Below are 17833 nucleotides of genomic sequence, written 5' to 3'. Positions count from 1 at the left end.
CACTCGATACAAACATATCAAAGATCATATTATGCCTCATACTTTTCATCGTACATACCGTCGCTGTATTATTTATTAGCGGTCATCTGATCAAGTATGCATAAATTATCACATTACCAAAGTGATGTCTTTAATTTATTTCTGTGTCGTGATTGACAGTAAAGAAGAGTTCTTTTGTGGAACCATATAATCCAATTATCTTTCTGCCTATTATGGGCAAAAATGGGTAATTGACCATTTTTGACACGTTCTAATCCCGATATTCCCCTAATACCAGGATATGCATGTGGCCCACACCCAAGGGTGACAAAAGCCATTTATTGAGTGCAAAAGTTGAAAACAAGGGATAGATAAGACTTATAAATATAAAAGCATAAAGAATATGCATTTAAGGAATGTGTTCAGAGCATACAATTAACTATAACACTAAAAGAAATAATATAAAATTGAATGAAACAAACGATGGATACTACATCGAGAGTACTCGAAGATGCCGATGCGGAAGTGCCTGGAAGCCGGGATTGTATGCCTCGATTTTAAGCTCTGAAGATGGCACAAAAAAACATGAGTGGACCAAGTTAATATATATATATATATGTAATAAAACAATTATCAACGTTTTAACCCCTAGGTTTTATGAAAACACATATATCACGATAAACATAGGTTTTCCGAAACCTAGCATGTCATGCAATGTCTCAAATCATAACTTGTATATATAATAATCACTAGTGAATGTCTGATAACTCTCTAAGCCCCATGCCGGCTCCCCGTCTCTGAGTAAACAGTCATAGGCTCCCCGTCCCTGTGCTAATAGCCAGAGGAAAAACACTTCAGGCCATATGCCAACACCATAACCGTTGCTCGGGATGGACCAAAATCTATCCCTTCGTCCCATAACGGAATAGAGACCACTAGGTAAGTACAAAACCATTGAACATATATATATATATATATATATATATTGAAAAACAACTTCATAGTATACAGTCATCCATCATCTATACTATAAAGAGGTGTTCTAAACATGTTCTAAATATCATATCGTCATCCATCAGATATTCTATAAAAACAACGGGTTATAGGAAAAATAGTAATAATTCAAACTAGCCTCAGTAAGCATGTTATCTTGCAAAACGTTTCATAAAATGTAATCATCAAATCATGTTTTTCATGTATGCATTTCTACTATTAAAGCATGCATTTTTAGAAGGGGTATACTCACAGATACTTAGCCGCCGAAGAGCCACGCAAACTAGCGGAGACAGAACGTCACAATAAATTGCCCCTATGCACATAAAGGGTATAATTAGTCAAACTCTACCCAAACGACTTAATTTGGGAAAACGGACTTCAAAAACGGGTCCAGGACGTCGAAATTAGTTTAGGAAGGATCCTGGACGAAAACTCGAAAAGTCAACGTTGACCTTTAACCGGTCAAAGTCAAAGTCAACGGATCGGGTCGGTCAACGGGTCAAGTCAACCTATGTCAAAAGTCAATCGGGTTTGGGCTTAGACTTTTAGGTGGGTTGGGTTTAGGTTTTTAGGAATTGGGCTTAGGGGGTTTAAGGGAATTGGGGTTAGCAAATTTAGGTGGGCTGGATGCCAAGGCCCGATGCCTAAGTCCAACCGGCCCTACGACTTGAGACCTAAAGGGTTTTGGGTTTCCAATTAGGTTGGGCACCTAAGGGTTTCTGATGGGTTTTAATAATTGGGTTAAGGGCTTTGAATTGGTTCCGGGTTTGGCCTAAAGGCCCCTGGGTTTGGGTTCTTAAGGGTTTTAGGATGAGTTCAAAGGGGTAAAGGGTTGGGCTGCCCAAAAAGGATGGTTTTTGGCCCACCAGTTTCATGGGTCGCCACACCCAACGAAGGAAAAGGTCGGATTTCGGCTGGAAAACTGAACGAACTTTAAACCCTCATAACTTTGTCAATACTAAACGAAATCGAGTGATTAAAAAACGAAAAGCATAGTTCTCGAAGGGACGAAGAGAATGGTATTTCACACGACATCTAACTCGTCGTGGTTTGGTCGAAAAATAACTCGAAAGCTGCGGAGGTCGTCAGAAGCTGGGTAAGATTCAAATGAGTATAACTTCTTCAATACTCAATAAAATTGGGTGAAACAAAAAAAAAAGTTGTACTACTCAGTGAGACGAAGAGATTGATACCTTGCATGCCGGCCAACTCATCGTGGTTTGGCTGGAAATTCGCTCGAAAGGGATGGTGCTCGTCAGAAAATTTGGAAAAGCTAATCCGAGCTATTTTATGCAGTTCACGCATATACACCACTTAAAACAACCTTAGATCTAACCTTAAAACATAACCCAAGGGTTTCTAGAAGCTTGCCAACATCGGAAAAACACGAAACACGTTGGAGAAGATGATGAACAGTGACACCGTCACTGTTGGGGTTCCATGAAGGTTTGCTTGAGTTTTCTCGAGGTTCCTACGTCCAGTGGTGTTGGTTTGAGGTTGTTGTTGCTTATGTGAGTGACAAACTTGAGAAGAGATGGAGAGATCACAGAGGGAGAGAGGTCCGGGGGTCACATGAGAGAGAGGATAGAAGAAGAAGAGGGAGAGAAAGATGAGGTTACGGGAAGAGGAGAGAGGAGAGAGAGAGTTATAAAAATTAGAAAAAGAAAGAAAGGGGGAAGGGAACTGGAGGACAAATCAGGAGGTGGGCTCCTTGGGCTCATCAATTAAGATTCAAAAATCATTTTTAAAGGATAATATTTTCAAACTTATTAAAAATACAAAATTACTCTTTCTGTTCCGTAAATTCCGAAACGATTTGTTACAATTTTAGCCTCAATTATTTTGGTAGAGTTTAATTGATATTGTTGTAGTCAGTGTCTTTGGACAAACATGTTTCAAGCAGTACATTATTTGGGTTTGCTGCTACGCCTCCACACAGTTTGATTTTCTATTCCTGATGATATTTTTCAGATTAAAAAAAAAAATCAATCAGATTTTATATAAAATCAAACCGAAATCAAATCGAAAAAAATCAAATTGAAATTAATCAAACAAAACAATAATTTTGATTTTAATAAAAAATTAAACAGATTAAAACTGAACCTACTCCTAAATTATAAAAAAAATTCGACCTTATCCTGCACTGCAGACTGGTTCAAAAAATGACGAGAAAAGTTTTATAGTGGGTGACATAATTATTATCCTCTTGAAAAAAACAGAGACATGAAATCTTTTCTCAAAAGAAAGATAACACGTCCCAACAAGGAATGGAAATATGCCATGGTCGCTCTGCCACTTTTTTTGTGGAAAATATTTGTCCTTCAACTTTGTTTTTTCTCTTGAACTTAGTATTGGAAAGTGGACAGCTCTTGTATGATGATTTGCTTGTTGCTTCTTTCAAAGGAATTTACCTTGCACTGTGACTCAAATTTATCTCCACCTCACATCGTATTTTAACATTATGATATGATAACACGTAATAGATTAATTACATTGTTATCTTGACGCTTTCATTTTACATAAAGAAAAAAGAGTGAGTGACGTTTAACCATAACTTCTCTTTCTTTTTTTGGACCATTACCAATTGTTTTGTGGGGTGTGATATCTACACAATCCATTTTATTTCACGCGCATCTTTTTAATTTTCGATTATCGAATCGGATAAATTGAAGAAGATCAATAAAAAAATTAACAAAAAGTATGTAAAAAATAATTTGAAATGTTTGAATAATATACCTCTTGTTTTTATATACAAAATTTTTATGGTACTCGAAAATATAAGATATTTTGAATATTTTAACTATTAAATCTTTATGTAAAAATACAAATATCAAAATATAACAGATATAATACCCACAAACCACCCTAAATTTTTTATTCTTTTACTTGTTTAAGGTCATCCAAACAATCATACTAACTCTTCTCTGTAGAAGGATAATTCATCATCTGACACTATGACCCACACTAAACCGTGTGGTCCCCACCACCACCACTACAAACAGATGAACGTCCAAGTGTCCATCTTTCTCTGCTTTTTTTTTTTTTTTTTTGAAGAATCTTTCTCTGCTTTTTAGGAACCGAAAGGCGTAGGCTGCCTTCCTTTTTCTCTGTACTGATGGGAACCAAAAGAAAACCATCCACCGCCTTGTACTATTAGGGTGCGTTTGTTGCACCGGACTATCTCGGACTGGACTAGCTTTAGGGACTAAGCTGGATTGGCTTAGAATAGACTAAGGTAGACTAATTTAGTAAAGCGTTTGATGTTGTATCGAACTAAAAACAGGACTCATATATTATATTATTAAATTTATATTTACAATATTTTATTATTAATTTAATCTATATATACTAATATTTTATTATTAAATTATCATTTTCCTTTCTAGAACTATCTTCCTTCTTTTTATTTTGAAGCTCTGATTCATATTCCTCTCTCATTTTTTTTGTCCGCCCACTGCATCCCTCCCCTCTCCCATTTCTCTGCCATTTTATCTATGGCACTTCAAATCTTTCTCTGCCTCTTTTATTCGAAGATTTTACAAATCTCTCTCTTCCTCTTCACTGCAAATCTTTGTCTGCCTCTTCTATTCCTCTCACAAAATCCCTTGCAAATCTTAAAATCAAACCAAAGAGCAAGAACGAAAATGAAAATTTGGGAGTTGGAGGCGGGATGCATGCATGAGTGGCTCGAAGGTGGGGAGATGGGTTGAATCTGCTTTCGGTTTCTCAGTTTTCTGGGTTTTTGGCTTTTTGGATTTTTTGGTTTTCTGGGTTGAAATTTTGGGAGTTGGATTTGGTATTGAAAAGGGAAGGGCTGCAGATCCACGAAATGAATTTACAAAAACTCCATGAAATGGGTTTCTCAAAGAAGAGTTTCTGACCACAGATCCATGGTGGCTTCGCTGGAAGAGGAGTTTTACGGGAAAAAAATAGCAGTAGGGAGGGGAAAGGTAGAGAACTGACGAAGAGTGAAGCGGAAAAGGGCGAAGGAGAGCTGGTCTTAGCAATCCGCCCAATTTCGGGGGGTCTCGCTAAGACCGCCTAGTGAGGCATTTAGTCTAGGCGAGTCCCCCTTTAGTCTCATTAAAGATAATCCCGGCTGCTAACAAACATGGTATTTCACTCACTATTAATTCTAGCCAATCCAGTGAAACTTAAGGAGGTCAAACAAACACCCCCTTACTGGCTACATTATTTCTTTACTTTTTTACATTGGTAACAAACGAATTAACGGAACAATTAAAGAGACATGAAAATATATTCTAATGAGAAAGTTGGGAACTTACGAGAAGTCCGAAGTCTCGCATTCCATCGTTTTGGTGAGAAAAGGTGAAGAAACATAACACGTCCTAACAAGAAAGCTTCTTGAAATTTTCTCATAGTTAGTAGTCTACCACCTTTTTTTTAATTTTTTATTTATTTATATTTTTGGAAAATCCTTCTCCTTTCACTTTGGTAGTACATGTGTTGACGTTTATCCCTCAGCTTTTCCTCTTAAACGAGTATTGGAATTTGAAAGTGGATAGCTCTAAGATTTCCTTGGTGCTTCTTTCAAAGAGATTTACATTGCACCGAAATTTCAAAACGGCGTGACTCAAATTTATCCCTGTTTTACATTATATTTTAACTTTTTGACATGAAAACACGTAATAAATGAATTACATCATTGTTTTCGCTTTCCCGTTTCACATAAAAAAAGAGCAAGCAATACTTGACAGTATAAGATACTTCGAATGTTTTAATTGTTAAATAATTTACCATAAATCATCCTAAAATTTTAATGCTTTTACTACCACTTAGGTAAACAGTCATGACGAAATAATTCACCATCTGCCACTATCAGCCTGTCAACAACACTAAACCGTGTGGTCCCCACCACCACCACCGGTAGAAGTAGTACTCGGCTGTCCATCTCTTTCCCATTTGTTACAACTTTTCTGTGAGAATTTTCAGTGTGATTTTTCTACTTTTTTCTTTGCCTTTATCACTTTTCTCTGTGTAAGTTTATGTTGATCCTGTATTTTGTTTTTCAGGCTTCTCTGAGTCCTTGATCTCATTTGCTTAATATACATTTTCAATTACCAAAACAAGATTTAAGGTTTCTATTTTCCTTTCACTGCTAATTTTTCTTTTACTTGTTCATTGACTACTATTTTTGTTTTTGTTTGCAGAACCCATTTTTCAGTAACTGAATTACATCAACTGCTTTCTTTCGATGGCATTGAGCACCCAAAGAGCCTCGGCATCTTTTGTTTTGAATGAATCAGCTCCTCGATGGAAGTATGATGTGTTTTTGAGTTTCAGGGGTGTAGACACCCGCAAGGGCTTTGTATCCCATTTACACCATGAATTGTCCAAGTGCCAAGGAATTACGACTTTCATGGACGATCGAGAGCTTGAAGGAGGAGCAAGTATTCATCTTGAGCTCCCAAGTGCGATCAAAGAATCGCATATTGCAATTGTTGTTCTCTCACCAAACTATGCTTCTTCCAAATGGTGCTTGGACGAACTTACAACCATTCTTCAATGCATGGAAGCCAGGAACTCAGTTCTGCCGGTCTTTTATCAGACAGATCCATCTGACGTCGGAAATCAACGGGGATGTTTTGCCGAAGCCTTCGCGGAGCATGAAGAAAAGTTGATCGGTATCGAAGGCAAAAAGAAGGTGCTCCAATGGAAAGCTGATCTAAAGACAGTGTCCAAAATTTGTGGTTGGACTTCGAAGGAATCTAAGTAAGCATGAACAACTTTAATTTCCCATGTCTTAGTAGAGTCAAAATTGAATGCTTCGTTTATGTTTTTTTGATTGGTTATTTCATACCATGTAGGAGTGAAACTGAGATTATACAACAACTCGTCAAAAGTGTGTGGAGGAAAGTGCAAGCTACATTCCCGTTGTTAGATTCCTCACAAAAATTAGTTGGGGTTAATTTTGGGCTTGAGCAACTAAGTTCTCTATTAGCTCATGATGTCAATGATGTACGCTTTATAGGGATAACGGGGATGGGTGGCATAGGCAAGACAACCCTTGCTAAGCTTGTTTATGATAGAATCTTTCATCATTTTGAAGTTCACTGCTTTCTCGGCAACATCAGAGAGGTTTCTAACGTTGATCTTCAAAAAAGACTTCTTTTCCCGGTGTTGAGGGAAAAGATTGAAGAACCTTGGGATGAAGAGCGCGGAATCATTTTCACTAAGAAGTGCTTACGCAACAAAAAGGTTGTTCTTGTACTTGATGATGTGGATCACATAAACCAATTACAAGTACTAGCTGGAAAGGAAGATTGGTTTGGCATGGGAAGTAGAATTATCATTACAACTAGAAATGAACGTCTGCTAGTCCAGCATAACATAACATATTGTTATAATGTCGAAGTGTTAGGTAAGGGCGCAGCTCTTGAACTGTTTAGCCTACATGCCTTCAAGAAAAATCTGCCTGAGGATGGGTTTTGGGAACTGTCAACGTATTTCATTAATTATGCTGGAGGACTTCCATTAGCTCTTGAAACTTTGGGGTCGGCATTGTTTAAGAGAAGGCTAGACACTTGGAATAGTGTGCGGGATAATCTGTCAAAAATTCCTAATCCAACAATTTTTGATAAGCTTAAAATAAGTTATGATGGGCTAGAAGAGTGGGAGAAGAGAATTTTTCTCGATGTTGCATGTTTCCACAAAGGGAAGTACACGAAGGAAGTAATTAAAATGCTAGATAATTCTTTTGGAATTTCTAGTCGGATTATGATAGATGTACTAATTGAGAGATCTCTCATCTATCAAGATCATGAAAAATGCATACGGATGCATGATTTGATTCAAGATATGGCAAGAATAGTTATTGTTCACGAGTCTAAAGAGCCTGATCAACGCAGTAGGTTGTGGCTTTATAATGACATTGATCATATATTTACGAGGAATACGGTAAGAAGTTAAATACTAATTGTGGAAGAAGATTTGATTTCTTGTGACACTATATTATTATATGAAATTAATTCATCCTTTTTTTCTTAATTGTTAGGCAACGAGAGCAATTGAAGCCATATCTTTACGTCTGCTCAAAGTAGAAGAGGTGCGCCAGTGGAATTGCGAAGCCTTCTCTAAGATGGATGGACTGAGGTTTTTGGAATTCGATAATTTGATCTTTTCTTCAGGCCCCAAATTTCTTCCATGTTCCTTGAGAATTATAAATTGGAGTTGGTATCCTTCTAATTTTCTTCCAACCAGCTTTCGCCCACACTTGCTTGCTGAACTTAAGATGCGTAATAGCAATCTTGTTCGTCTTTGGGAGGGAAAAGTGGTAAGGGTAGTTATAAACAAAGGATAACATTGGTTATAATACTCGCTTTTTTTTTTACTCAACAAAAAAAAAAAAAACTCGCATTTTGATTTTATCTAATGATATTTTAACACATTATTTCAAAAAGTAATAGACGTGTTATAATTTTTCTTGAGTTTTAAAAACAAGGAAAGCATGACATTTTTTTTATTGTACAATCCCAAGGGTCCCAAATTTGTTCCATATTTATTGAGAATAAATGCTATTTAATTTACCAAATAATTATTATTTATTTATTATTTTGAATAAACTTTATGGTTGTGGAAGCTAAGTATATGATCTGAACCTTATCGGTTGTGTTGTACAGGACTTGCCAAACTTGAAACATATTGATCTTAGCAACTCCAATAAATTGAAGAATAGCCCGGATTTCTGTAGTCTTCCAAATCTTGAGGAGTTGTATCTTTCGAATTGTAAGAATTTAGTTGAGATACACTCATCTATTGCATTCCTCAAAAGACTTAAAAAATTGCATCTTGGTGACTGTGAAAGCATTAAGAGCCTTCCAAATAAGGTTGAAATGAATTCTCTTGTGAGTTTCGTTCTTGGTGGCTGCTCAAATGTGAAAAAGATTCCAGAATTTGGGGAGCAAATGAAGAATTTGTACTTGATTAACTTAGATGGGACTGCGATCGAGAAAATACCTTCATCAATTGGACATGCGGTTGGCCTTGGCTATTTGTATCTACGGGATTGCAAAAATCTCTTGTACCTTCCAAGGGCTATTTGTAATTTGAAGTCTCTTGAATGGCTCGATGTGGGTGGATGCTCAAAGATTGACAAACTCCCAGGAGACATGGATCACTTAGAGAAGCTTGAAGTGGGACCCACTTTGATAGAGCCGCTTGTGGGCATGAAAAATCTCAAAAGTCTAGAGTTTAAGGCATCGGATGGTAAAGCAAGGAAGGGGTGGGGCCTTCTCCGCTTATTAGGACTTGAAAAGAGTCATCCTGATCCTCCTCCTTGTTGGGATTTGGTGTTGTCTTCTCTAAGTCGTCTACGCTCTTTGACAGAGTTATCTCTAAGAAATTGTAATCTCCAGGAGGGGGATATCCCCGATGATATTGGCTGCTTGTCCTTTTTGGAAGATTTGTATCTCAGCGGAAATAATTTCATCAGTCTACCTGAAAGCATTAGACACCTTTCTAATCTTCTCAATCTTGAACTGGAGGGGTGTAAAAGCCTTCAAAAATTGCCACCTCTTCCATCAAACAGAGGATTAGAAGTAAATCTGGACAATTGCACTTCCTTACGAAGGTTGTCAGGTTCATCCAATTTGTATGATGTTAGTGTCACTTGCCGGAATTGCATTGCATTGGTTCAAGATGAAGGCTGGATTAATAGGATTCTAAAATTTGTCATTCAGGTACTCTCTCTCTCTCTCTCTCTCTCTCTCTCTCTCTCTCTAAATAATTGATCTTTCTTCTGCTACAGGGATTGCAAATTGTAATCCCCGGAAGTGAAATTCCAGAGTGGTTCAATAATCAGAGTGTGGGACATTCAATAAATGTGGAGCTTCCTTCACCATCATGTACCAACTGGCTTGGGATTGCCTTCTGTGTTGTTTTTCAAGACCAAGACCCTCGTTTCCGTTTCCACTATTCAGTGGAACTTGTTAGCCCTAAAAAACCTGACCAATCCAGCTGGACTACCTCATTATTATCGTCTCTTGTGTCAGAAAACCTTTGGATATTTTATTTTTCTCGTAAATATTGTTTGCCTCGTGAAGATTGTCATCAAGAACAGTTTTTATTCGAAACTGACTTTCTTAATATTGAGAGAGAACAAAAAGCAGACTTGAATAAGGTGAAGAAGTGTGGGGCTCGTTTGGTGTACGAGCAAGATTTGAAAGAACTCAACCAAAAACTACTGAAACGAACACTCGAATATCGTGATGAGACAACTCCAAGTGGATCCGGAAGTGCTAGCTTAAACGACACAGAACAAATTTGCAAAAGGCGTTGTAACTAGTCACCATGTCACAAAAAATGCAAGTAAGTAACCATCGATTTATCACATCAGCTTAATTGTCATCAAAATTATTTTTTGTTTCGACATCTTAGTCAATGAAATCAATCTCACCAGCTATATATTAAGATGGCTATATTTACTGAAAGACGAGTGGATAAGAATGTTGATGTATAAACACGTTTGCAGATTACTTGGGCAGTAAGAAGATAGATTAACAATCTGATCATCTTGCCTAATGCAGCAAGTGGATTCATTGGAAACTCGCAACGCCATGGAGGCTGCTCTGTTAGTCCTGATCTTAAGGTTCATATTCCGAAGACGCCATTTAAAAAGCGTCAACACGTACACCATGGGGGTTGAATTCAAATTTCTGTACTCTGGCAGAAATTGATTTGTTTCTGTCTGATTTTGTAACTAATGCAAACTTGTAGTCCAGAAACAGAAACGTTGCTAAGGAAACAACACTTTTTGCTCAACAACTTTGGTTTGATTAAAACTTGGCATGATATCAATTTTATTATTTCAGAAGACACAAGCATTCATGAAATGATGGTTTCTTTTAAGTTCTAAAGCACTCTGGGGGATCAAACTGATTGCAACACATCTTTAAATTTCGTACAGTCCACTAAAAATCACACATCACAATCAAACAACAACAACAACCAAGTCTTATCCTACTAAGTGGCGTTGGCTGTATGCATCTTAGAACGCCATTAAGTGGGGTGAATCCTATAACAACAACCAAGCCTTTACACATCACAATCAAAGCGTAAAAAATTCCCAAATGACTAGCAAATCGAGGAAAACTTCCAGGAGTAGTCTGAAAATAGTTTTCTTCTCTTCCGTTACCATGTCCGAAAAATAGTTTTCTTCTTTTCCGTTACCATGTCCGAACATACTTTTATTTGCAAAGAAGATACGTCAAAACAGGACCAATAGATGAAAATAAGGGCAATGAGGGAAAACGTTCAACACGGGAAAAGACCAAAATCTAAGAATGAAGTAACCTAAAATTGTCATAAATTACAAAGAAAAGTAGGGTATAACACTAAAGAGCTACATTAGACACGTTATATGAATTTTGGATGGATCAGGCATTCTCTGTATCCTTAAATACTTCTCAGGTGTTCTGCTGCTTGCTTTTATATTGCCATTCACAATATGGAAAGCAAGGACTTAAATCACGTGTGCCGTTGTGCAAAAATTAAGGCAAGGCAAACTATGGATTGACAATTCGTGGTTTTATATTGCCATTCACAATATGAACAGCCAGTACCATGCAAAGTTCCATCCCCACCCCCCTAAGGTCCATTGGACCTATAGCTACACCAAGGGCGCAACCATATCCCCATATACATGATAAACTTGGCTAAAGAATGTCGTTTTATATTTAAAGGTTGCACACACTTGCCCTAACTGATGCCTGACCTCGTTAGCAGTAGGCCATTTGTTATCACTAATCTCCAAAGTCAATTCAAAACAGCCACCATTTTTGTATTTCCGATCTTGCATGCCTCCATATATAGGGTACCTACAACAGGTGTCTTAAGAAACAATAGATGAATATCAAACAGAAGGAAAATAAGTTGTAAGTTTCAAGCCATCATACCAGAAAGCTTGATTCGTAATCCCTCCCTCAAATTCCTTGCGCAATGACATATTGTAGTGAGAGCGACTATATACAATTGCTAAGAACCGGAATGTCTCGTCGTCTGGACATGCAAATAATCTTTCCTGTAATTTAATTTCGATCAAAAGACGAGCATATGTGCAAAATAAAAATGAATAAGCGTTAGCATAAATTCTGGGATAGTGTTTTTTTGGAACTTACACATATTAGAAGTAATTGGCAATGTTCATAACATTAGAGTAACACTTTAAGACCTACTATTGACATCACCATGCTTGTTTCACACTATAAAAGAAACATTTAGAAACCTGAACACATTGGGGCGTCATAGGTAAAATTGAATAATGATCAAAACGTACACTCACACTGAAGCCAACGTACAGCCGGAAGAAGTCTAATGGAAATGAATGAAATTATTCTGGACAAATGTTCAACAAACAAATCGTTTGCTTTTTCCATTGCTGTCAAAGATGTTCCAAGAGAGCCGAAGGTTGACAGGTTTTTCCATTAAGAGGACAAGATTTCCAGCTTATAAAAGGCAAAAGAAAAACAAAGAACGAGAAATATATACAACAGCATATCAAAAAAGTAAGACCCTAGTATGGATGTAAAACTTTTATGGATGTAAATTGATTACCTTTGATCCTGAGTGCCATCCCATGGATAATTTGCAACAAGGGCAACCTGTGAACAACAAAAGAATTGGTAATGACTAATTTCTCCGCATCTGAATCAAGGAATCCATTAGCTAAGATAGAGAACCACCTGTTAGAATTAAAACCTATGAACACTGTATCTTTTGAGTTAAACAATTTCGATGAGCGAAAATGCAATCGCATCTGAATCAAGCACTAATGCAATCGCTCTTTGCTTGGTAAGTACTAAATACTACTATATTTTAATTTACTTCTTGTTCTTGTAATCTCAGTTTTTCAACTTCCAAAAACAACCAAGAAACTAAATGAACACATAATATAAAATGCATACAAATATACATACATACATACATATATATATAGCACAGCATACATACATACATACATACACAGATGAGAAGATGGGGACCTGGAGGGTAGGAAGTATGAAGGCCGCCTCTAGCAGTAGCAGGACGAAGAAAAGAGGAGAAGTTGAGAGAGAGGAAGAGGATGGAAAGAGCAAGCTCCATTCTGTGATCTTTGAGGTTGACTATGGAGACGATGGAGCTGGATTCAGGAAGCCATTGTTGGAACTCGGAAGGAGTTAAGGAAGATGAAAACGTAACGACGAAGATCGGAGATGCTGGATCGCCGGAAAATGGGCTGCAAATTCCAATGGGAACAAAGAAACGGGGACTTCGTGGTATGGGTTGCAAATGGATCTCGGCCCATTTATTAAACAACTTTTGTTTGGGCCTAAATAAGCCTACAAACCTAACCGGATGAACCGTTCGAACCGCCCGAACCAAACTAAATTAAATAGGTTGATTTTTTTTTTTTTATATATATATACAACAATATTTTACATTATAGGGTTTGAATTAAATTGAACAGAAATGTCACTAACTATATTAGTAGTGACAAAATTGATTTTGGAAGTAGTTGTCTATTTCAGAGTGGATTTACCAGATGCCAAATGTAATTTATGTAAATTTTCTCCTGTATTTACTAATCTGCAAGAAATTGAAAAAATAGTTTTTTGTTTAAAATACCTAAAAATTAGGAAGCATATCAAGTAGGGGGTCATTTGATCCGGTTCTCTTTTCTAACTTTTCATATTTCTAAGTTATTTCATTCTTTGTCACTCAATACTACGGTCTAATGGTATTCCTCTTCACTTGGAAGTGAGAGGTTTTAGGTTTGAATCTCGTGGATGGCGAATCGAATTCGATACCAAATTAGGTTACCCATTGTGTTTAGTTAAACTCCACCTCCCCTTAGTGTAAAAATATATCGATGTCCTCAAAAAGTTATTTCATTCCTTTATTTTCTCATTTAAGATAAGTAAACATTGAATTAAGAGTTATATGGATCCAATATTGCAAGTGTTTATGAACGAGTCTTGGTAAGAGTCACAACTTAATCATAAGTGAAATCGTCACATGTGTTGTTCCAGTGTTTTCATGCATAAGCTCACCAAAGGGTCTATTTCGTTTTCTCGGTTGGTCCAACTAGGTACAAAAGTACTCCGAAGGTAAAGTAAGGCTCAAGGAATACATCGTGTTCACAACATTATAACAATAATCAGGAAATACAATGGGGAGGTGTTTAGGTGAGAGCCTTGTGGCGCAGTGAACATCAATTTTGGTTATGAGGACTAGAGGCAATGTTGACCGACTTCTTATGTCGAGTTTCAGGGGATAAAAATCGAGTTTGCAGGGGGCAAAATAGAGCAAACTATGAATCTAAAGGAGTGAGGTGGCGATTTTTGAGTTACAGGGAGCAAAATGAGATTAAATCGAAGGTGTAGATAAAAATAAGCTCATTTGTTTACTTTCTTGGTTTAATCATGTAATTTAAAGATTATTTGGTTATTTATCCAAATTTCCCAATAAATGTTGGAAGGCAAACAAACTAGTCGAGAGGTAATATTGTAGAAGTGCTAATTCACTTGGAAGAATGGAACAGGAACATATAGGATAAATAGGCGGGAATGGCACAAATCAGATTTTTTGAGGAACATATTGAGAGAGAATTGGTTAAACAATGTGTGGTTGTTAAACAAGGATCATCATTATGCATTGTGTTTGTGAATCGTGCTGAGAACAAATCAATCCTATCTAGTTTCTGTACAAAGAAGGGTACATGAATCATGCTCTTGATGATTCAATATGTCATCAAATGGTTTGGATTACAATTGTTTCTGAAGAAAATGGGGTTCCACCATAAAATCAATTGGCTATATAGAGAGTAGCCTAACTACTTATAAGCTCACACAAGGTTCTTCCTCCTATCAACGTATGACTCATTCTCAACACGCCCCTTTACGTGTGGTGAATTTTCAAATCTAACACGTGTATAACACAACGGGGTGACATTGAGGGCATGTGACCATTTGACCATTTGACTTCACACGTGGAACAACCTGCTCCAATACTATGAAGAAATTAAGGTTCTACCATAAAACCAATTGACTATATACGGAGTAGTTCAACTACTTATAAGCCCATGAAAAGTTCTTCCTTCCATCAATATAAGACTCATTCTCAACATACTAGGTATGGTACAAATTTCGCACCAAGATCTAAAACCCTTATCAATTGCATCTGACTGGGAACAAATTTGGTGAGCCATTGAGTCAAGGCTACACTAAATTAGAGAGTTTTCGACCCTCTCCCTGACATAATGATAATCAACTTCTAAGTGCTTGGTTCTTTAACATTTGTTCAAAAGTGCTTTGTTCTTGAGTGGAAAACTAGAAGGGATGCTAGGACAATGGAGGACACATTATCACACCAAATCTGTGGCCTTAAAAGATTCAAATGTACGTCCTTGAACAACGAACGTAACCAAGACAACTCAGCAGCAGTGTACGCACACTGCCTATATTCAGCTTCGGTGCTAAACCAGGAAACCGTTTTCTGTTTCTTCGAACTCCACAATATTAAGTTTTTACCCAAGTAGTCTAGGTTTCCTGCACAATCTGCACCAGAGAAAGCAGTCAATTGTATACATCCAGGTCTATAAACAAGACCCTATAAAAAGGTAGCCTACAAATAACGTAGGATCCTTTTAACTGTCATCCAATGAGTGTTGTTGGGCGAATGCATGAATTGACACACTTGGTTCACAACATAAGAAAGATCAGGTCTCGTAATGGTCAAATAATGTAGGGCACCTACAACACTTCAGTATAATTCAGTGTTAGTATATGATTCATCCCCAAAAGTACTCTGTTTTTGTCTAGAAGAAACTGGAGTCTAGAATGGCTTGGCATTGGTAAATTTAGTACGTTCCAGCAAGTCCAGGACATACTTGGACTGTGTGAGATGCATTTGATCACCATAGCAAGTTCCTTCAACACCTAGGAAGAAGTTGAGAGGACCCAAGTCCTTCATGGAAAATAAAGTGCCCAATCTCTTTATCAACCGAGCCATTTGATAAGTGTTGTTTCCTATGAGCAATATAGCATCCACATAGATTAGTAAGATAAGATATACTCCTCTTTGATTAAACACAAACAAAGAATAATCACACTCAAATTCTTAAAATCCCAATTGAAGCAAGAAATCAGAAAATCTCTAAAACCAAGCTCTCGACACTTGTTTTAACCCACACAAACTGCGCTCCAACTTGCAAACATGGTGTAGGTACTCTTGTCAATGAAACCCGCTGGTTGTTTCATATGAACTTCCTCAGTGAGATAACCATGTAAGAAAGCATTCTGGACGTCCAACTGTCTTACATAAAGCTAACTCCAAATCTTAGTCTCTCTTTTGGTTTTGGTACTCTCATTCTCTAGCTCTGTCAGTTGAGTTGTGAAATAAGTTTGGGGCTTTTACATAAACTGCAGTCTTAATAAATTTTGTTGTTACAGATCACAAAGAAGTTGATAGCAGATGAGTTCTTAGTTGAAGTTGCAGAAGGGTTGCAGTGAATTTGTTGAGATTTTTGTATGGTTAATAATGACTGCAAACCTGTTGAAAATTGACATCTCCCAGGTATTTATTTGATCATATCATTGCTATCATCAACTCTAAATACCTTAATAGTAGAACCTGAGTTAACATTATTCTTATGAAATTTGTGTGTTTGATTTTTGGGTGCAGCTGATGATCAAATTCAAATGATTTAGATGATTAAGCTCTTGGAAACAAGGGGTTCAAACAATTTTCAAAATTTGGGTCCAACGTTCATACAAAATTGTATAAAATATTAGTTATGCAAATTTGTAGTATATTCTTATCAATGATATTACAATTTGTTTCCTCACCAAAAAAAAAAAAAAATGATATTACAATTTGAATCCTAGAACACTATTAAGTAGCATCAGTTGTATGAATCCTACAACGACAACCAAGTCTTTACACATCACAATCCAAGTGTGGAAAATTCACAAATGACTAAGCAAGTAGAGGAAAACTTCCAGAAGTGTCTAAAAGTAGTTTTCTTCTTTATTTGCAAAGCAGATATGTCGAAACAGGAACAAATAGATGAAAATAAGAGCAATGAGGGAAAACATTCAACAAGGGACAAGACAAAAATGTTAGAATGAAGTAACTTAAAATTGCCATAAATTACAAAGCAAAGCAGGGTATAACACTGAAGAGTTACAGAACAATAATTAGACATACACCTACAATAAAAGGAAAGAAAAATACCAGAGGATCTTTCAAATAGTTGTCACATATCCAATTTGCAAGTAGAATTAGAAGCTCACGGCCTACAGGTTCATCTCCATGCACATTTCCAATGTAATGCGGCACCCAGCATATTTATCAAAAAATGCTCAAACCATCACTTGAAATTGCATGAACGAGTAACAATCGATTTACATTCTGGGGAATGGAAAAGGAACAAAAGAGATTTTTAAAGTAGCACAAAGAATACAAAAATACTACACCGTCAGTGTAGGCAAACACTCAATAAATTGAAATCCGGGTAGTATGCAAAACTTTTTCGACAAAAAGTGAAATTCATGACTTCAGTTTTCGACAGTAAACGCGAAATATGGCAGGTGGAAAATGACAGACTAACAATAATATATTATTAGTTGCAGTGGAATTCAGAAACAATGAACTTTTTAAGGAAGAAGAAAAGGGAAATGAAAATATCCAATTGCAAGTGATTTTTTGGCGTGTACTTATAAATTACAATCTTTGTCATATTACAGCTTCTCAGTTTCATTATAAGTTTCTTGTGGTCATAAGTAGCTCGTAGCAGTTTCCTTTATTTCTTTCCATACAAGATCAGAGAAAAAGTAACAAAAAAATGGTGACTAAAACTGCC

The 17833-nt window shown here is 36.8% G+C and overlaps 2 protein-coding genes and 1 long non-coding RNA gene across 6 annotated transcripts in view; 1 reads left to right on the top strand and 2 right to left on the bottom strand.

Moving 5' to 3' along the window:
* Nucleotides 1-398: 398 nt before the first annotated feature.
* LOC137727436 (uncharacterized) lies at nucleotides 399-2669 on the bottom strand. Its single transcript, XR_011067799.1, has 3 exons — nucleotides 2169-2669; nucleotides 1226-1288; nucleotides 399-543 (listed from the first exon to the last, which is right to left on the bottom strand). It is a non-coding gene; the product is annotated as an uncharacterized lncRNA (long non-coding RNA).
* A 3247-nt stretch (nucleotides 2670-5916) lies between these two features.
* Nucleotides 5917-17833, top strand: part of LOC137728676 (TMV resistance protein N-like) — a 43378-nt gene continuing 31461 nt past the window's right edge. The window contains exons 1-7 of one of the 4 annotated variants that reach the window (XR_011067932.1): nucleotides 5917-5973; nucleotides 6147-6708; nucleotides 6804-7893; nucleotides 7991-8269; nucleotides 8616-9674; nucleotides 10104-10302; nucleotides 10521-11043. Coding sequence is in view for 3 of the 4 variants with exons in the window: in XM_068467406.1 (XP_068323507.1) it covers nucleotides 6191-6708; nucleotides 6804-7893; nucleotides 7991-8269; nucleotides 8616-9674; nucleotides 9743-10279 (3483 nt within the window). In the remaining variant the exon portion in view is untranslated. Of the gene's footprint in view, nucleotides 5974-6146; nucleotides 6709-6803; nucleotides 7894-7990; nucleotides 8270-8615; nucleotides 9675-9742; nucleotides 10303-10465; nucleotides 11044-17833 lie in introns of those variants that run through there. The other 3 variants (XM_068467406.1, XM_068467405.1, XM_068467407.1) reach the window with 3 other exon arrangements.
* LOC137727452 (uncharacterized) lies at nucleotides 11491-13339 on the bottom strand. The gene is made up of 4 exons (XM_068466310.1): nucleotides 12975-13339; nucleotides 12547-12593; nucleotides 11889-12013; nucleotides 11491-11810 (listed from the first exon to the last, which is right to left on the bottom strand). The coding sequence occupies exons 1-4, from the start codon at nucleotides 13072-13074 to the stop codon at nucleotides 11603-11605; spliced, it is 480 nt and encodes a 159-aa protein (XP_068322411.1). The 5' UTR covers nucleotides 13075-13339; the 3' UTR covers nucleotides 11491-11602.

The sequence above is a fragment of the Pyrus communis genome, chromosome 3 (assembly GCF_963583255.1).
Source record: "Pyrus communis chromosome 3, drPyrComm1.1, whole genome shotgun sequence".
Classification (NCBI taxonomy): Eukaryota; Viridiplantae; Streptophyta; class Magnoliopsida; order Rosales; family Rosaceae; genus Pyrus; species Pyrus communis.
This window is presented reverse-complemented; position numbering and strand designations above follow the sequence as displayed.